Source organism: Filicampus tigris, chromosome 5 (genome assembly GCF_054856515.1).
Source record: "Filicampus tigris isolate MCC_2025a chromosome 5, RoL_Ftig_1.0, whole genome shotgun sequence".
NCBI classification, from domain to species: domain Eukaryota; kingdom Metazoa; phylum Chordata; class Actinopteri; order Syngnathiformes; family Syngnathidae; genus Filicampus; species Filicampus tigris.
This window is the reverse complement of record NC_141221.1, coordinates 22348173-22368088: the sequence shown is the minus strand read 5'-3', so window position 1 is coordinate 22368088 and position 19916 is coordinate 22348173. Positions and strand designations below refer to the sequence as shown.

General features: G+C 40.7%; 1 protein-coding gene across 1 annotated transcript in view; it reads right to left on the bottom strand.

The window, feature by feature from the left end:
- gnb1l (guanine nucleotide binding protein (G protein), beta polypeptide 1-like) overlaps positions 1-19916 on the bottom strand; it is a 43432-nt gene that overhangs the window by 7687 nt on the left and 15829 nt on the right. The window contains exons 2-6 of the mRNA XM_086031080.1: positions 17800-17954; positions 16805-16930; positions 16551-16713; positions 12159-12251; positions 650-865 (exon numbers count right to left, since the gene is read on the bottom strand). Coding sequence (XP_085887206.1) covers positions 650-865; positions 12159-12251; positions 16551-16713; positions 16805-16930; positions 17800-17912 — 711 coding nt within the window. The 5' untranslated portion in view covers positions 17913-17954. The remainder of the gene's footprint in view (positions 1-649; positions 866-12158; positions 12252-16550; positions 16714-16804; positions 16931-17799; positions 17955-19916) is intronic.

Below are 19916 nucleotides of genomic sequence, written 5' to 3'. Positions count from 1 at the left end.
ACTGCTGTAGGCAAAAATGCATTTTTTAGTATTGCAAATCGATATTTTTTTAATCATATCGTTTTTACATAGGGTGGAACTCTAATAATATTATCCATGCCTAATGAGCGACTATGTGAGTTTTTGTGGGTGGCTGTAGTCCTGAATGACAGCCGTAGTGCCCCCACCCCCCCACCCCACCCGCACTTGGCCCCTGGCCTCACACAAACTGCATAACCAGTAGCTGATTTTTAGCGAAGGCCCTCCTAAGCATTCTAAGTTCCATTTTTTTTTCGCATTATTCTATTCAATAATCAATCATTAAAATGTAATAATGGATTAAGAATCATCTGTGACTGGTTGTCGACCAGTCCAGTGTCTACCATCCCTCCCGCCTGATGTCAGCTGGGAGAGGCTCCACCTCACCCGTGACCCGAATGAGGATAATCGGAATAAAAGATGGATGGATTAAGAATAGTTGACATTAGCACTGTGATGCATTTGGGAATCGATGAGTTCTCCAACCACTAACATTTGACAATGCTCTTCAACTTCCATTACATTACCCACATAATGCCTTTTGGAACCAATCTACATAGTGGGAACGATAACTAAACAAAATATTACTACTGACAACTGTAACCGGTTTATTATCTTGACCTCCACTTACCTGCAGGTTATTCCGTCCATCCAAGATCCATGAGGAGAGTTTATTATCCGAAGAAGCCGATATGCCCCTCAGACTTTCTGGGTCGAAGGTCAGGCACATGACAGGCTCGCGGTGGGCTTTGGTCTGACTCAATATGGACCGCTGGGTTATGTCCCATAGCAACATTGACCCGTCCTCATACCCGGCCAGCAGGAGGGGTCCAGGACCTGATTGTGGCTAAAGGTGAGAGAGGATGATAACAGAGCGAGAGAAAGCCAGTGAGAATTCAGCCTTTAAAGAACCTTTTTTGCCAAAATGGCCTCAACCGCGATGCGATCCTGGAAGCTGAGTAGGGCAAAGGTTATCTTTCTGGAAGCTTCTGCTGACACCCGCAGAGTCGCCCTGGGCTCCATTCATCAACCTGCTGCTCTCTCTTAACATCACTCCATTACACCACTACTCACTTTACTCCTCGTAAATATTACAGAGACATAGAGCGTGGTACTGACTAACAAAAGTCCATTTTTTCTCAAAAGTACTGTTGTTGTTTTTTCCCCTGAAGCCTTTTTCCGCCCTCAAGCATTTTGTTTATTGGTCAAATATTTTCAATTTGTTCATTTTAATTACCAATATGTTATCACTACAAATTCATTTGGAAATACTCTGTGGTAGTGTCTCATGTGTTGCTCTTAAAATATCAGTTGATATTCCTTGACATGCTCTTCATTTAAAATGGCTGCTAAATTTGATCAGACTATAAAAAAAAAACAATGTGATGGTCATTTTTCAATCATTTCCCTACAGATAGACCGCAGGTATTATTCACAAATTCTAAATTAATGTCGACCACAACATTTGGAAGGAAACAAGTAGTACGGAATGAGCCGAAATGCAAACGAGATACATCTTAGGCAAAGTTTGAAAGGATGATGAAGTGCTGTCCCTATGTAGTGGGCAGTCAGTGATAACCTCTCGGTGCCTCCTCCCTTCTTATAATTGTGTGTGCAGCACCAGACAAGCACGGGGGACGGTGCAAAGTTGCCAATTCACAGAGATTGTAAATTACTTCAGTGAAAGAGAATATACAGGTGAGCTGATAAAAAGCTTAGCTTCATATCTGTCTTATTGGGAGCGGCGGTGGGGGGAGGGGTAGACATGAGGGAGTGGAAGTACGAAGAATTATTGATGATAGAGAAGGTGGAAGGTACAACTTGGGGCGTTTTACGATGAACCTGTTTTCTCGAACGACCAAAAAAAAAAAAAAAAAAATCAGTTGACGAAGAACACATTTTTACATGACTACATATTAGGGATACTGTACGACTACTTCACAACACAAACGTGAGCCTTTATATTACCAGCGAACACGAGAGAAGCAAATTTTTTCCATATGTGCCAGAAGGGAAAGATATTTTCATCCATCTTGAAGCCCTCCTCTCACTTAACACAATATATTTCTCTTCATCAACTTTTAAACAAATTATAGACAGAGTCATGTATTCCCTCCAAACACATCATCCAGGATGAACACGAAGGGATTAAGAAAACAAATAAAAACAAGTGAAAATCAGTGGCCCCTGCTTGCCACCAGAGTCTGTGCTAAGCGTTCCAGGCTTGGGGCCCACCATTTCACTTAAATGTAGGACCTCCTTGATTGACGATGTTATGGGTCAGAGGTCAGGGAACCCTGGGTAGACACCTAATTCATTATATCCTACACAGACTTTTGTACATGAAGGCTCTCTGCTGGAATGGGGCTGAAGCTATGAGAGAAGATTCATCACTGCACAACAGCTGGAAAGATGGATGGATGGCGACTGGTGGGGGACGCAAAACCACGTTACATTGGACTTCTCCAACACGGCATGTACTGAAGTGTCATTGCTTTAAAGAAAAGTGTGTGTTTGAAAAAAAAAAAAAAACTTGATCGAGACGGAGCCATTCTGCACTTCTGCTCCGTTCTTTCCCAACAGCAAGGCTAATTAACATAATAACCACTAGAGATAGACCGATATGTTTTTTTTCAGGGCTCACACCGATTATCGTTAGTCAAGGGGGCTGATAACCAATATTTGGAGCTGATTTTCATTTTCAGTAAAAAGGAAAATATTGGCGTGAAAATAGATAAAAAAAAACAAAAAAACAACTTTGTTTAATCGTCTTTTCTGATTTGCATGTTGATTTATTTTAATTATTATAAATGTTTGCCATTAAACATATTTCTTGTAAAATTCTCACACAAATTCCCAGGGTCAACAGCATGTCTTTAAAAGTCAAATGAAAATGTAAATAGCAGCTCCATATCGTTTTCACCATTTAATAATCTCCAACATTTCAAAATGAGAGAAATGTAAAAATTATACTTTTCTTTGTTTTGATTTCAAACAAAAACAAAAAGGTGCCGTGTTCCCAAGGTCCGTAGAAGCTCTTATAAAGTTTACTGAAAATTAAATAAATTGTTCCTTGAAGTTAACACAGTTTTAAATTGATTTATTATCGGCCAGCAGATTTTTTTAAAAAGGCCGATACCGATTGAATATCGGCGCTGATAATCATCCGGGCTGATAATCGGTCTATCCCTAATAACCACACCCACAGAGTTTCTCAGTCTATGACAAGATCAAAAGAGAATCTTTTACATGGCTGCCTCAGCACGATCATGTCAAAGCCAAATGGTAAACACCTGTGAAGCACCACAGATACGACACACGGAACATTGTGCTGGATGTGGTGGTGCACAACATCATATGATTACAAGGGGACTGGGAATAACATTTTACAAAAAAAAGTTTCATTCAATTGTTAAGTTACAGTAAATACATTACATTCAGGTGATAAAGTAATATGAATTACTGTATTTTTGTAATATTACAGTTAGTAACGCATTTCAGTCAGGATCACAAGACAAATTTAAACGTTAAAAAAAAAAGATTAAGAGTAAGCAGTCTATTAAACCATTTACAATACAGATTGTTAACTGAAACAATCAAAGCAAGCAGACTTTCTTACTTGTCCAAAGCAATCAGTCATCAAAGTTGAATATGTACAGTATCCTGAAGAATTTCTCTTCAGAACGCATTAATTACTTTCACACCATAGTATGCACAAAATATGGCAGATAAATAATTGTGAGACTATTCACAGTCATGGTTTCATGAAAATAAAAAGCAAAACATTCAACATTCAAAATTGTGATTGGCTGTTAGTTAGCAAATGCAAATCTGTCCGCCTCTGGTTAGAAGGCCTGCTTTGGCTGATTGCGTCACGCTATGGCAACTTCAATTGGACAACCTAAATTATGCCCCTTTAAATAAGAGTCTGCTGTGCTTGTTTAGTTCATTCAGTTCACCAGTTCACCTTTCTCTCTATGTAGTAAAGAGAATTAAAACTAAATTAAAGTTGAATTGTGTTTTTTTTGTTTTTGTTTTTAATGAAAAAGAAAAAAGATATACTCTGGAACGTCTTCACGACCGCTTGCGACCTTGAACGAACCCTGAAAAATCAACATTCGGGCCTGCGCACTCGCCGCTCAGTGAGATTCGGGCTTATACAAATTACAATGTTTTCACTGACTTTAAGCTTAGGGCACTCGCTTTTTCCCACACTGTGCTCTGCTTCCCTTCCACTAGTAAAAGTTTGAAAAGCAGTCGGCCGCCACAAACACTCGCTGCTAAGGGAGGCTGAAGTGTCGAATGAGATTAAGCCTACTGGTTGCCCAGAAAAAAAAAAAATGCACTCGTCATTGGCTCAGCATTGTGTGGGGCGGGATGAGGGCTGGCCCACTTGCATGAGATGACCAGCCCCTAAAATTACATAATTATAACAAGCAAGGAAATGGGGTACTAAAAGTGTGATATAATCCATGATCCATGGGATATTTTGACGAAAACATGCCACATACAGCATGTTATTAAGACACCTGGGGAATACATGCCCCCTTTCAAGCTAAAAGCAAACCAGGAGATAAAAAATGGTTATAGCATAGAAAAGAATTTTTGTTAAGTGGTTCATACTAGTTCTATTATCCATTGACATATTTTATACACTGTGATTGGCTGGCAACCAGTTCAGTGTGAACTCCGCATCTTGCCCAAAATCAGCACACTCACAATTCTGGTGAGGACAAGCGGCACGTAGAATGGATGGATGGATGGATGGATATTTTATATATTGAAATATATAAGAATTATGCTGCCAAACATTAACTATATACAGTGGAACTCCCAGAGAAGAAAAAATGGATGACTTTTTACAAATAAAATTGAAACCAGTGATTATTGTCTTTGGCTCCATGAAGGAAGCTTGGCCTTACATTTGATCAGAATCTATCCTTCAACTCCCACACCCAAACCAATGCCAAGAACATTATTTTTTCAAAAACTTGCGTAAGGTGAAAAATAAATCCTTGCCACTAGCTCATGCTGAAAAACTAGTCGATGTTTTTGTGACCTAAGCTTAACATGCTGCTCCAGCAAGACTTTTAGATTTTTTTTTTTTTACAAACTAGTCCAAAATGCTGCTAATTAAAACTAGGAAAATATATCATATTTTTACAGTAATGGCTTCACTGTATCAGAACCTTGAAAAATGGAAAAGCATTAAATGGTCAATCAACATTGTCTTCAAAGTGCCAACAGTGCCCTTTCACCCACAAAATCTCTGTGGGTGAAAGAATGGATGGATGGTTGGATGGATGCATGTTACAATGGAACTTGAATTACCACCACTGTATTAGTACTACTTCATTTTATGACTGAAGAAAGTGATTTTATACATGTGCACATGATGGTTTTGAACTCCGAGTTTGTCTTCCTGGACATTGGAGGTTCCACTGTAAATAATTACAGAGTAAAGGCTTTACACCGTATTAGTACAACTATGATTTAGCTTTATCCTCACACATTGATTTGGTTAACGACATTGTCAAATGACAACTTTACAGCAGTGTTTCTGTGGTAATATATCTTATTGGACAAAGGAAATCTGCTCTGGCTTTTGCAGTTATGGTGAAAGTCAAAGGCCAAGCTCAAAAGTGCAGTCCAATGCAGCAACTCGGTGCGGGTGTGTACACTATGTAATAATAAACGGAAATTCTGACTGCTTTGTAGGGCCCTATTTTGGTAGACTGGTGCTCGAGCGAATGGCGTAAAAACGGCAGTTAATTCATTTTCGTGCCAGCGCAGGTCTAGCGTGTTTGGGACCGTGTTGCGGACTCTCTGGGCTTTCGGGCAGACGAAGTTGCCTCTCCCTTGACTCATCCGACAATTTGGAAACAGAAAGTAGTAGGGATGTAACGATTCATCGAAAATCTATTTAAAATCGATTGAAAATCTACAAATATGCATCGATGTAAAAAAATAAAAAGAATCGGTTCGCAACGGCATGTTAAACATAGCCACTCTCTCGTGTCTCTACTGTAAACAAACTACATACGCACATTGCGAAAATTACTTGACACTAGAGCTGCCAAGTTTAGATTAATAACACGACCACATCAAAGATTTTTTCGACCGCTACTTTACGAGTTATCACAACAAACACAAATAAATTCCACCCCCAAGCTTTGGAGAAGTGTTATTTTCTACAATTGTACCTAATAGGGCAGGTATAGGACTGGTTTAAACAGATTACTTCAAAGTTACCAAAGTGGCTCAAAAAACGAAGGGTCCTCTCAGAGTGCGAATCGATTCTCATCGTTCATTTCAAAAGAGCCGTTCAACACCGTTCACACTAATATAAGCTCTCACTTGGATGTCAACATCATTGCTCAGCAAATCAAGCTGATGGAATACAGCTGATTGATTAATGAGCTGCCGATGCGTCGGAGCGAGGCCAAACGCCATGCTAGCACCGCCACAGCCACGTTGACAAGCCCAGGCGCGTAACGCTAGCTAAAAAACGCATGAAAAGTCGGAGTTCTGCTCTTTGTACACATACATGGTATTTTAATGGAGCTGAATTCCTAATGTTTTGCTCATTCACATATTTGTTGTTTCTGCTGTCGGACAGTGGAGCAAGTATGGACTACGGAGTGAAACGTGGCCCAGTAAGACAACCTGTTACACGTTGCTATCTCGAAGCTGTCGTCAAGGTGGCCACGTCTCTACTGAAAACAGAGATGTTGTTCATCTCAGAGCGCACAGCCAAAAGTGATCCATTGCAGCTCTCTGTCGCTCAAGAGTGAAGACAGAGAGAGGGAGAAAAAGTTCACAGTCGATATACAGTGCTACAGCAACCCCTTCAACTGAACGTCGCCAGTTTTGCTGCTTCTTTGGACAAATAAATCCTTACGTGAGTCTGAAAAGTTGGTAAATCTGGCAACAAAGTCATATAGAAACATTGGGCAGCAGAACCGTTCTAAAGGAATATGCAATTTGATTGGTTGGTAGCATCACATGGGGCGCTGTGCCGGCTAGAAGCAGAGATGATGCAGAAAAGCACTACAGCTCGGTGCTGCCCATTGAAGGCAGCCGTTTGCGCGCACTCACAAGGCGGAGGACAACTCGAGCTTTTCCAGGACATTTGACAGTTATTTCTCATTTTCCATGTGTTTTCCATGTCTGGAAAATTGGTCAATCATTTTCCAGGTTTTCCTGGGCGTGGGAACCGTGGCAAGTGTACACGGATATGCAAATTTGCTCAGTCATCAAGGCAAAGTCTACAACGCAACGTTTCATAAATGTGACGCCACTTTCTAAACAGCTGTTTTAAGCACACCTCCCACCTGCGGCCCGCTGTGTCATCATGTCAATTAAATGTTATGATCTGCCAAAAAGACCTGCGGTATTTGATCAATGTCCAAGATATGCTAGGAAGAATTTGGTTCCCGATTGAAAAGCCTGGGTGTGCCAATTTTTAAAAAGTCAAACACAGTCAGATGAAGGTGCTTAACTCTCTGAAAGTTCTGCGACCCCATTTTGATGGATTTTGCATTGAGCAGGATAATATTGCCCACAGAAGTTGTGCTGTGGTGGATGTCTGTGTAGCTGTAGCTCAACTTTGTGTAGCTGACATCATGATGCTGTTTGATACAAACTAAGTGAGACTAAATGAAGAGCGTGCGATTATTGCCGAATAGTGCTCTCCCCTTGCCAAGATGTGATTTGTCAACAATCGGTTATCTACAATCGACATAATCATTAATTGTTGATCAAGTGTTATTATGCTCATCCATAATGATAACTCAATACCATTTCCTGTTTACGTTTTTTCCCCCCCATAATTCTTCCATCGTGTTTTCGATATGACCTGTATTTTTGTGGTCTACCGTTTGCACAAGATGATGAAATTCATTGATATCTCCAAACTATGCATGCATCCCGGTCTCAATTGCACAGTAAGTACAAATGAATGTTTGATACATGACATTTACACTTGAGTCAGGTAACACCCCTACATCACTGTGTCCTGCTGCTGCAGGTTCTGTCAGGAATCATCAACAGCCAAGCGACCAGCAGCCTGTTTACTACTATTGTGGCCAACAGAGGCCCAGCGCGGCATTGTTCCAACATCAGGAACTAATCAATTTCTCGGGGGTTTGTTATCCACTACGTTGTCCTGGTTACGAGGCATCAAGGTGATGAGCTGAGAGTGATGGATATCTGTATAGGAACATTTCCTTTTCCTCGCCAGCGCCCGTTCACAACAAAAGCCTTGCAGATCATACATCACTACTGTTCCCCAGGCCGAGCCGAGCCCTACATCACAAGTGAAGTCAGAGCCACATATGGAGGCACTTTCTTCCCACACTTTTCAAAGCTCTTGCTTTCACAGCAAATCAGAGATAAAGAGTAAGTTCTGTCAGCTTCAGGATGAGGCCGGAGAGTTTCACATTAAGGCTGGGAGGGTCATTTTTGAAGGGACACAGAAGTCAGATCAATGTGCTATTACTATGCTACCTGAAAATAGTCAAACGTAAGCCAGTCATTGCCACAGCTTCTTGAATGAATTACTGCAGAGGTCTATAATATACTGTCGGTGAACCAGACCATCTGTGCCAATGAGCAGTGTGTAGTATGAGTGCAAATATGAGTTATGAGTATCATGAGTATTCAAATTATTAAGGTTCTATTGAGGTTTGCTCACCTGACAGTGTCATTTTCAATCACTAAATCGCATTTCTTGTCATCTTAAAATTACACTTCACAAAGAGGGAGTTTACCCCCCCTTTACTGTTGCTTTTATCTTTTCAAGCAATTATTCTCTCTATGCATATTACAGTGATTTCAGTTGTATGTGCCAGACCATGTGAATGTTGTCGGCTGTAAGAGAAAACAAATCTTGCTGAACCTTGTAACCATATAGGACAGGGGTGCCCATCAACCAATAGCTCACAAAGGTAGTGTTGGTAGCTCTCATGGCATTAGCTCAATCACTGCTAGCCCTCACAGTTTTCTACTATTGATATATCTGCCTGTAAAAGGCAATGAATAAGGTAAAAAAAGACTCACCTATCATCCATTGGGCAATTTGTCACTTGATTGACATACAAGGCACCCAGTCATGTGCCCGTCCCACCTAGTATATGGTATATGTGGGTTCATACAGTTATGCAAGGTACATCAATACATCGTCACTGTCCTGGGACAAACACGTATGTCCAATTTTGGAATATCTTTTAAAATTTTCGCATTAATGCGATGTCTGTCACGCGGGAGCAGCATTCATGGAAAAATAGGAAAAATGAAAAAAATGGAGATAAGTGTTTTTCACAGGACAGCGACGATATATCGTACATATAAAGTATATTTTAAATGAATGAATGAATACATTTGGTAGCTCATTTGGGGTAGGTCATTTTATAAGTCGCTCGCATGCTGAAAAAGTATGGGCACCCCTGATGTAGAATATAGTGGTAAGTTCATTAAGGACAGAACTGATTCACATATGTGTATTTGTGAAAAGAAAGACAAAGAAAGAGAAAGAGAAAAAGAGCGATAAAGAACGAGAGAGAGCAACAGAGACTAATGATGAGCTTTTATTTTATTTTTTTGTACGGCGTCAGTTAACAGACATTTCCAACTTATGTGTCCAGAGTTGGAAGGGCCGTAACAAAAATTAAGATGAAGTCTTGCAAATGAGAACACAGTGCTGCCTTCCACTGGTTTTGTCTGAGGCAGCAGAAAGTAGAAATATCCCACATCTTTAGAAAGCAACAGCCTGAAATGATTTAGAATCACAATAGTCTGTAGGCTTTGAAGTTAGATGGTGGCATGGCCTTAATGATTATGTCATCATATAATTTATTCTGATATAATTGATCATAAGGCTTCCTGACATTCAGCATTGAACCAACTGGTACCGTAGTTCATATTCAAAAATCAAATGACGAATGTATTGGAATCATAGGAAAGCAGTCAAATTAGATAAATTATACAAATGATGTCTTTGCTGAATAAAAAAAAAACAAAAACAAAAAACAATCAAAAGCATGAATCAATCCGTTATGTTTATTCAAACACAATGTTCAAAACACCCCCCCAAAAAGCGAAAAATTAAGCACATCAATTATTAACCAGGAAAATAATTACAGGGAGCCATTAATTTACAAAACAGAAAGCAAACTTGTGCTGGGATCAGATTGGATGTACAGCTGCAGGCTGATATATGACTGAGAACCCCCAGCCATTCCAAACACTCTAATTACAGTGTTGGGACTCTGCAAGTTGAGAAGAAACGCTTGGAAAAATGGCCCAGAATGAGCTGTCGGGCTTTAAATTATGTGCCACGTCTTGCGCGTGCATTTTTGTTGACTTTCCTGTTAGTGTCGCTTGCTAACCAATCAGAGTGAAGATTACAGTAAGCTTAAAAAGGTGTAGCAAGGAAATAGAAAAAAAGGTAGAATCTACTGCACCTCAAAAAGGTTGACAGGGTGAGGCCCCTGAATCCAATTTGCACTTAGAGATGAAATGGTATCTTGGCATAAATGTGTTTTTTCTAACTATCGAATTGGAACCAAAGTCATGGTTCGGTATGTACCTTGGATGAACATCACAGTTCTGGTGACATTCAGATCAGTAAAAGAACAAAATACTGTAACCTGATACCAGTAAAATAAGACAAACACATTTACCGTACGCACTAATACACTTAATTTATCCTGAATAGCAGAGATGACATTCCGTCCCAGGGCGGAACGGACGGACGGACGCCCATTTTGTGGACGGAGGGTGAGAGTTTTTTTTTAAAAGGACGGACTAAGCAAGGACGGAGGTGAGTTTTCATCCATCCCTCTATTCGTCCCTAACCAGACTGTGACTGTGTTGTGTTGACTTCTTTTAAAAAGAAAGACCACTGATCTCTTCCGCGATACGACGTCGGCCTTCTAGTGGTTCAACACATGTAATACCATGGATTACGCCACAGGACGCCCATTTCACTGACGAGGAAAAAGGCGGATGCAATTTGGTTTTGTTGACTAACTGTTAACATTTAGTGCATACCTTATCCCTTTGCATGTGAAGTAAGTCTTTGTCTGGGACATCTCTAGAGCGTAAAAATCTCCCCGAACCGTCATTCGTGCTCACACTTAAAGGGGGAAGTCAACCGTCATTCGTGCTCACGCTAGCACCGCCGTACACTTAAAGGGGGAAGTCAACCGTCATTCGTGCTCACGTTAGCACCGCCGTACACTTGAAGGGGGAAGTCAACCCAAACCTATTTTTTTCAAGAATATGTTCTATGCAGACCCACTAGTTGAAACACGGCATTCTAATCAATATTGCGTTTGTGTAATATGAGTTAAGCAGCAATCTCCACCGGTTTTTGGCCATCTCAGGGGGCGGCCATTTTGTCACTTTTGTCGACTGAAAATTACATCACAGATGCTCAAAGCTCAGATTATGACCAATTGTGGCTCAGTTTCAGAAAACAGATCAGCTGTGATATATATATATATATTTGGGTTGACTTCCCCTTTAAAGCTACAACCTGGAAGTGGAAGTCTTTTGTTGTACTCCTAGAATAACATTGCGTTATTTTGCAATAAAAATAATTTTTGCAAAATAATGCAATAAAAACTGAAAATGCATTGTGTTACAACGCAAAGGTTTTGCAATAAAACACAATAGTATTACGTTATAAAGCTATCTTAAATATTCTCGTGAGGTCCCCTGGCGGGCTCAGTAGTCTGGTGACTGACGGTGGTTGTGTTGACAGCTAAATGCTATCTTGGTTGACACTTAAACAGTTTAAAACAATTCAATTCACTCACGATACTCCCAGCTTGTAAATGGGTGTGCATAGGAAATAGGCCGGCTAATGAGCTTGAAATAACGTTTATGAATTATTTAACCTCTGCTGTAAGAATCTCTCCCACGGCGTCATGCACGGACATTTTTTTTTTTTTTTTGTGGGACGGACTGACGAAATGTAAGTACAGAGACGATTCTTTATATGAATAAGGACGGAGGAACAAGGACGGAAGGGTGCCCAGGTCGCGGACGGAGTACGGACCGGCAAAATAGGATAAAGTGCCCATCTCTGCTTAATAGTGTACTGAAACTTTACATGAGGACATCTTGGTGCTTACCTGCCACAGCTTGACACACATGACCATCCCCAATTTTGAGTCTGGGATCAGGCTGCACACCAGAGCCTTACTGGATAGCTCGACAATCTTGAGCTGCAGAAAACAGGAGAAAATTGAAACATGACAATTATTGAGGGGTACTTAACAAAAAAAACAAAAAAACAAAACAAAAACTGAGGTAACTCAGAAGAACAGCTTTGTGAGTTCACCATGCTTTAAGAGTTGCTGGTGGAATTCGAAGGCATAGTAACTAGTTCTCACCTATAAGAACTACTTTGAAATTTGTAACATTTAAGCAACATTTGTTTTGTAAACGCTTTACAAATGCGAACATTAATGAAGAGTCAGACTCGCAGTTCTTTCTGTTCAAGTCTTCAGGCAACCACATATAACTGCTGAGAACGATTTTTTTTTAGGTATGGGTGAAAAAATGTGAACATGCTTTTTCCTTTCACCTCGAGACAACAATTTTACTCTCGTCGGTGAGTCACAAACCTCATACCTTTGCAGTGTACAGTAAGTTTTCATAATTCAGAGTAATTTATAATTTATACACAGCTGTGTGTATGTACATCAAAGATCTTGTAAACTGCTTAATTTGACCGAGTGGAACCCCCCCCCCCCCAAAAAAAAAAAAAGCAAGCCTGCAACGTGAAGCTGTCACTGTGGTTTCAGGACCTCCGCAGATCAAGAGTTTCTGCAGCAAGCAGTGCAGCACCATCCATCATCACAGAGCAGCCACCACAGTGTCTACAATAAATCCAGCTGTAGCTGACATATGACATGCCACGAATGGTCTTTTCCTGCACATACTGGTGCTGATTCTAAATAACTCGAGTGAAGCTTGTGGCAATTCAGGCATAGCCAGAGCGCTACAAGACCTTCTTCCTACTTTATCTGTGTTGAAGATTTGCGTATTCATTCTCATTGGGCCTCCCAGTCGATAGCCCTTTCGGCAATCAATCTGTTTTTCTCCCCGGCATGTTTACATACATACCACATAAAGCGGGCCTTAAAGGACATGTCATTGCCCCAGGATGTCTGCTGTTCATGGGTTTCATCACCTGGGCCATAAATAAAACACCCGTGCTATCAATTAATTTCTCTGCCACAATCAGCAGGCAAGAAACCAAAGTCATTAGGAGTAATAGCTAATAAGTTATTTAATCGTCTTGTTTTCAGCTTCATACATTGTATCCATCCAACGCTGCTGCATACTGGCAAGTGTGTACGTGTCATTGCTTCTAATGATGGGTTTCATATTTGAGCATGATAAGCATCTGTCTGTACCAGTTATGCCTGTGTAATTGAGTGGAGAGACAAAATGGCAAAATCGACAGGGGCCTCCTTCTTGGGCTGGGATGTTGCATGTGTGTGTGTGTGTGTGTGTGTGTGTGTGTGTGTTTCGGTCCGTGTCTATTGGGACAATGGTATTATTGAGGTGCTGGGGAGTCAAAGGCGCCCTGGTGCCTGGGCCACTAAATGGGGGTTAGCAGAGGCACATTTGGTTGGATCAGGTGACTATTCTGTCCCTTTCAAGTGTGGCTCCTCCACAGCAGAAAAAGTAACATGAATCTGAAGGCAATAAAAGATGCCTGAATAGAAGGCTGCCCTGTACCCACTTTGACACTGGCCCAGCACCAGACATTACAGGCCAGTGGGTGTTCAGCATGACACATGACCAAACAAATGAGCAGAGACAATGATTTCATCAAGCACTCAATCTCATTACGCCAGCGAATGTCAATTCTCACAAGTCTGTTAACAACAAATCCTCACACCGCTTTCATAAACTCCCCTCCAAAAGTATTGGAACAGTGAGGCCAAACTGCAATTCTTATTTATTGCTTGGTCAAAAGATAAATATCGTACAAGAGGTCAACATTTCAGCTTTTATTTCCAGGTTTACTGTATACAGGACATACAGTAGAACTTTTGTTTGAATCCACCCATTCTCATGTGAGTAAAGTTTTGGAAAATGCAACTGACAGGTGTGTTCTGTTTCCCAATTACCGGTAAGTGCTTTTACATTGATTCAAAATTAATGATGATCTACGTCTACAAATTTAGCTTTTGTCTGTGAAGACCACATTTATATGCCGGTAGTTATTGGTCATAGCGAACATGAAATGCAGGGACCTGCATATGGGTAAAAAAATGAGCAATTGTGAAGTTGAGAAGCACTAATCAGAGCCATTGCACAAACATTGACCATAGCCAATACAACCATTTCAAATCTCCTGATGAAGAGAATAACCACTAGTGCATTATATAATAGATATCAAACGTGTAGCTCAAGTAAAACAAGCACAGAAACATTTACGGTACAAAACAATTCAATGCAAGATAGGTTATAAAAAAACAAAATTTGTGGTTCAACAAATAACCACCTCCCAGGGAAGTCAGGACCGACTCCTCAAAATGGCAAATGTTTGTAACGTGTGCTGCAATTCTTGATCCCTGGTGTCAATGATCTCTCTAATTTACCATGAGTATGAGCATTCACACAAATGAAATGTCCCTGAGCATTCCTTGGACCACAGTGATTATACACACATTAGACATGCATACGGTGGCCAATCCAGTATCACACCTGTCAAAAACCTGACATCATATGTACACAATGTAGGTATGTTAGAAAAAAATGAAAAAATAAAAAAAACACCTACATCAAAATAGAGGATATCATTGAATCGAGATTTGTGACACAGATAAAATGAGCTGGAATTTGTAAGAATCAGTTAGTCAACATCACTTTGTGAGGGAGGGAGTACTTTTTCAAGGTTTTTAAAATGCAAAATTCAAGTAAGGCAAGACCTACTTTATTACTTGCCGTCATGTATACGTATGCATGCATATGAGAGGGGGCTTGCTTAACATTTAATGGAAGGTCATTCCAGAGAGAAGGAGCGGCAACAGAAAAGGCTCGATACCCTCTGAGGCTCCGCTTAGTCCTCGGCACCTCCAGTAGCGCCTGGTCCGCAGACCTGAGGCACTGGGCAGGTGCGTAAGGGTGGAGAAGCTCAGAGTGGTACGCTGGGGCGAGGCCATTCAAAGATTTGAAGACAAATCAGCATCTTACAATGAATTCTGAAATGCACTGAGAGCCAGTGAAGGGAGGTCAGATTTGGTGTTCTGTGGTCCCTCTTCCGAGCTCCATTGCTGATATTCTATTCTATATACTTTTGATATCGATCTCTTCGTCATGGCTGACGTCACCCGTTAGCGTCTTCCGTTATGCGAGCGTATGCTAAATTGCTAAAGTAGCCGTCGTCTTATTTTATGTCTAGATACGCATTGACTGTAATACAAATTTTCTGTTCCTAGCTGCTGGCTTGCCGCCCTAATGCGGTTCTAGCCAGACACCCGTGAGGTCCACTGCACACCTAAGCACTTATTTTGTGTCTTTCCCAACTCTGCTGTTAGCATGCTTAGCGACTCCACGTTCGCCTCCTCGGTGAAAGCGATACTTGTTAGTAGGGCAGTTTATTTGTCACCGCGGGGAGAGGCTCTGCGTCATGCAGCCCTTTACTGCTACTGCACAGGTCTCCCATAAGATATAAATAAAGTCTGTGCTGCTGCGGAGCAAGCTAGCTTTGTGGATAGCAAAAGAAAAGACTTCTGGGAGAATGTGTAAATGGGACGTTTTTTTTTTTTTAACCTGTTTGGCGCTTGTTAGTGTGACCTGTCCATATCCACGGCAGAATGCTGCTGATTGGTGAGCATTGGGAAGAAGAGCCCTAAAAAAATGCAGCTTTAACGATCTCGAAATCGCGATTTGGGTCCCAAAACGCTAAATGGTTCAGCCCTACTGTGGAACTATTGAAACAGTGGGGTAAAAAAAAGTGCAAAATACGTCTTTAAGTTACTTGGATCTATTTTAAGTATCTGTTCCATTGCTTTTGCTCACACATTTTCTTTTTTTAATTAAATTACAAATAATGCTATTTTCTAAGTTGTGTATATAATGTAGCCAATGAAATACTCATTTTTGTCGCGGGCCACATCATAGTTATAGAGTCCCTCTGAGGGCCATTACGATTGTGAACCCATATAAATGCGTGCTCGCCTTATCATGTAGACACAACAAATGGATGGATAACTAGTATTGAAATTAGAAGCCAGGAAAGGTTTGTTCAACTCATTTTAAATGTATTTTAAAGGAGGAATTGGTAACAAATGTTTGCAATATTTCATATGTTGTGTTAACCTTGAAGACAATTTCAAAGAAACATACCAAATCAACACATGATTTGCCTTCGCGGGCCACATAAAATGATGTTACGGGCTGGATCTGGCCCCCGGGCCTTGAGTTTGACACCTGTGTTCTAGAGCAATCAACTTTGATAGGTTGAAGTGGTGATCACGGGGTTCAACATCATGAGGTCTCACCTCTTCAGTTTGCTGTCCTGCAACGGCGAGCAGGCAGGTCTTCTGTCCTCTCTCCAGCAAGGAGCACTGACAGAATCCAACACTTCCTATACTCACAGAGTCCACCAGCTCACTGCGACCTTGACCCAGATTCCATAGACAGACCCTCATGTCCCGTCCCTGACTTATCCATCCAGAGAAAAGTAAGAGGGACAGAAGTGTCATCAATGGATGGAAGGGAACCAGGAACATATAATCAACAACAGCATACTGACCTAATGAGTGTATCTGCTGAGTGAAGTGTACTGACCCAGATGACTGAATTCCCAGAATGACCTTCTATAATTTTCTCTGCCCTCCTGTTGTTCAAATTCCATATATGGATGGCACCCTTACCTGACCTGCAAAAATGAAAGAAAAGAGTTAGAAAAAAAAGAATAACCATTCATGTAACAGCCATACACATTTTCAGTTAGTTTTCAGTTATCTTCCACACATTTTGATTCCTACCTGTGTTATTTATTGGGGTCTAACTAATATTTGCTGACCAAGTGTAGTGACACATTACAATACCTGATACAGAGAAATCACAGCAAAGTCAACCTCTGTGGCTAAGCTAATGGATGAAAAAAGGTTTAGGTTTAGAAAAAAACACAAAAGAAAAGGTAAGGAAAATATTTAACACCTCTTTAGTATCATGCAGCCAATGACTTAAGGTTTTCATTTCACCTTGTTACAGTATGTGATTAGCTGTACTTTAACACTTGTTAAATAAGCCATATGTCATATTCTTTTGGGTACATACATACATGTATTTTGTCAACTGAATCTGTATTATTCTATTTTTAATTTGAACTCAATTCTCGCAAGTTGGTGAGACGAGAATAAACACCCTTGTTCAACTACGACCTTGCGCCTCACGCCAGTTACTGGAATGCGTTACACTATATTTTTGTGACACCTCTTAAATTAAAGTTAAAACCGAAAGTCTACATTTCAGTAACTTTTTGATGGTTTTATTTCACATCCATTGTTGTGGTGACATATGCAATAGTCGCTGGATAGCAACAATGGCTTTCAGCATAGCGGCAGGTGAGATGTTAGCTTCAGGCGTTAAACATCATAGCCCGGTCTTGCTTATCAATAGTTTAAAAAGCAATATTGTACTGGATATACCACGATAGCTGGTTGTTGAGGCTAAGTGAAACATAGGTAATACAAAACAAAATACTACTTTTTTGTGGGGGACGAAATGAGTTGAATGTGTTACCCAGAGAAGAGGAAAGGAGTGTGTCCTCCATGGCAACTGAAGTGGAGGGTGTTGAAGGCTCCACTGGCACCCCTCAGGGTGAAGATTGGGGACGGGGCTGGCCGAGACATCATCACAGTTCATGAAGTCGCAAAAAAGCCATATCCTGATTCTCACTGAAAAAGAAAAAGCCCAAAACTAAATTGAAAGTAATATTACTGTAATATTGTTGTGAAGCTGTTTGAACAGAACGACAATGGGCCTGAATGACTTAAGGTTTACTTCCCATTCCAACTTGATGGCTCATTTTGAGTATTTTGGGAGATTTAGCATGCGCAATGTGATTCATCAAATCTGAATTCTTTAAATACCACGTCAAGGTATGTGCAAATTGGCATGCTGCAGGAGTGTCCACGAGGCACAGGCAAAATAACAGGTAAGACTTTTCCGCTCGTAAACATTTCTCCACCGCCACAAACAAAAATTGTGACATTTTGTCGAGTCTTATGATAAAAGTCTTTTCAACCCAGCATTACTTCTTTGGGTCATTTCAGCACACTGTGACAATTGGTTCTGGCCTCTCCCTGAACAGTTGCGTTCAGTATGGTATAGGTATACTGTTCTAAGTTTTGAATACAATGTTACGTAGGATGGGCAGATACAGTATGTACAATGCACACAAACTTGAGGCGAGTTAAATCAAACAAAACATGGATTTTGGTGTCTGGCATTCTGAAAATGATTGGAGCCGTAGATTTATTTTCTGTAACTTTGTTTTTCTTCCGCTAACACTTTCATTTCCATCACTTCAAACTTCATTTTGCACTTGCGGTGCTCTCCCAAATTTTGCATGGTGAAAATAGTCAGCGCTACCTAAAATGTTTGGAAAAAAACAAAAACAAACAAAACCACTTCTTTTAAATACAGCCATCTATATTACTTTTACATACACCGTTTGCCAATTTGTTAGTGTGAGTGAAATGAGATTTAGCAATTTGTAATCTTAATAAATAACACTCAAATGGAGAACTGGGTGTGGAAGCCATTTGCCAGGCCTCTGGAGAAAATCCATATTTCTTGCCTTTCCATCTCATACTAAAGCCCCTATCCCACTAGCAGCAAACAACTGCGAGTGTTTTCGAAGGCAGCGAATGTTGCCTTCACATCAGTTTGTCAGGGTTGTCTATGTCGCAAATGTTGGCAAAACCTTCGCCAGATGTTTGCCAACAGTTTGAGTGATTTTTTTTGTGGCAAGAAAATTTTGAACATGTTCATAATTCTCTTGTAACAAGAAAAGTACAGGCAAACACCTGCCGAATGTCCGGCGACTGGCGAACATTTGCATCTTGGACGAACCCTGGTGTGAACGACTGTAGTTTTTGTCAACGATGACGATGACGAGCTAAATGTGGCTCTTTAATGACTAAAATATGACGTGACCATGAGTTGAGACTGGATGAAATTGTTAGCGTGTAAGCTGTCAGATGTTCAAAATGCATGACATCCCTTCCTATTGTGCATGTAATCTGCCTGTCAAAAAATATCAGCAATGCTGCTGCAACCTATCCTTGTTTGGTCACGCCCACCACCTGGCCGGCACGTACGCCGCACGCACACACCGGCACAACAAAACACGTCTGCGGTCATTAGTCACACACACTGACACGCTTTTTTCTGAGTCTTTAGCGTTACGGGTGATCTCAGTCGTGGCTGTCGAAATAGGGCAAGAGTCATTTCAGAGAGACTGAATCAAGCTCGGTAGGCTACTTCTGCTAACAGCAAGCTGTTACTTAGTAGACAATACAAATATGTTACTGTGACAGAGTTTGTACTTGTGATACTGCACTAGGGATAGGAGTCCCGTCGAGTCAATGTTGTTTTTATTTTGTTTATTTATCTTGCTTAAGTGTCATGTTTGTTTCATACTTTTAAGTGTTCCTCATCGACTGCTCATATTTTGAGCATGTGTATGGTCATTGCACTTGAGCAGGTTGGTTAAAAGAAATATAGCCACAACAATTGCCAAAGAAAATGTTTTGGTTCTCTGCTTATTTTGGAGTAATCAGCATTGATTCCACTGTTTTACCACTTTATCTGTGTGTAATGCATAATCCTTAGTAGATCAGAAATTCTTTGCT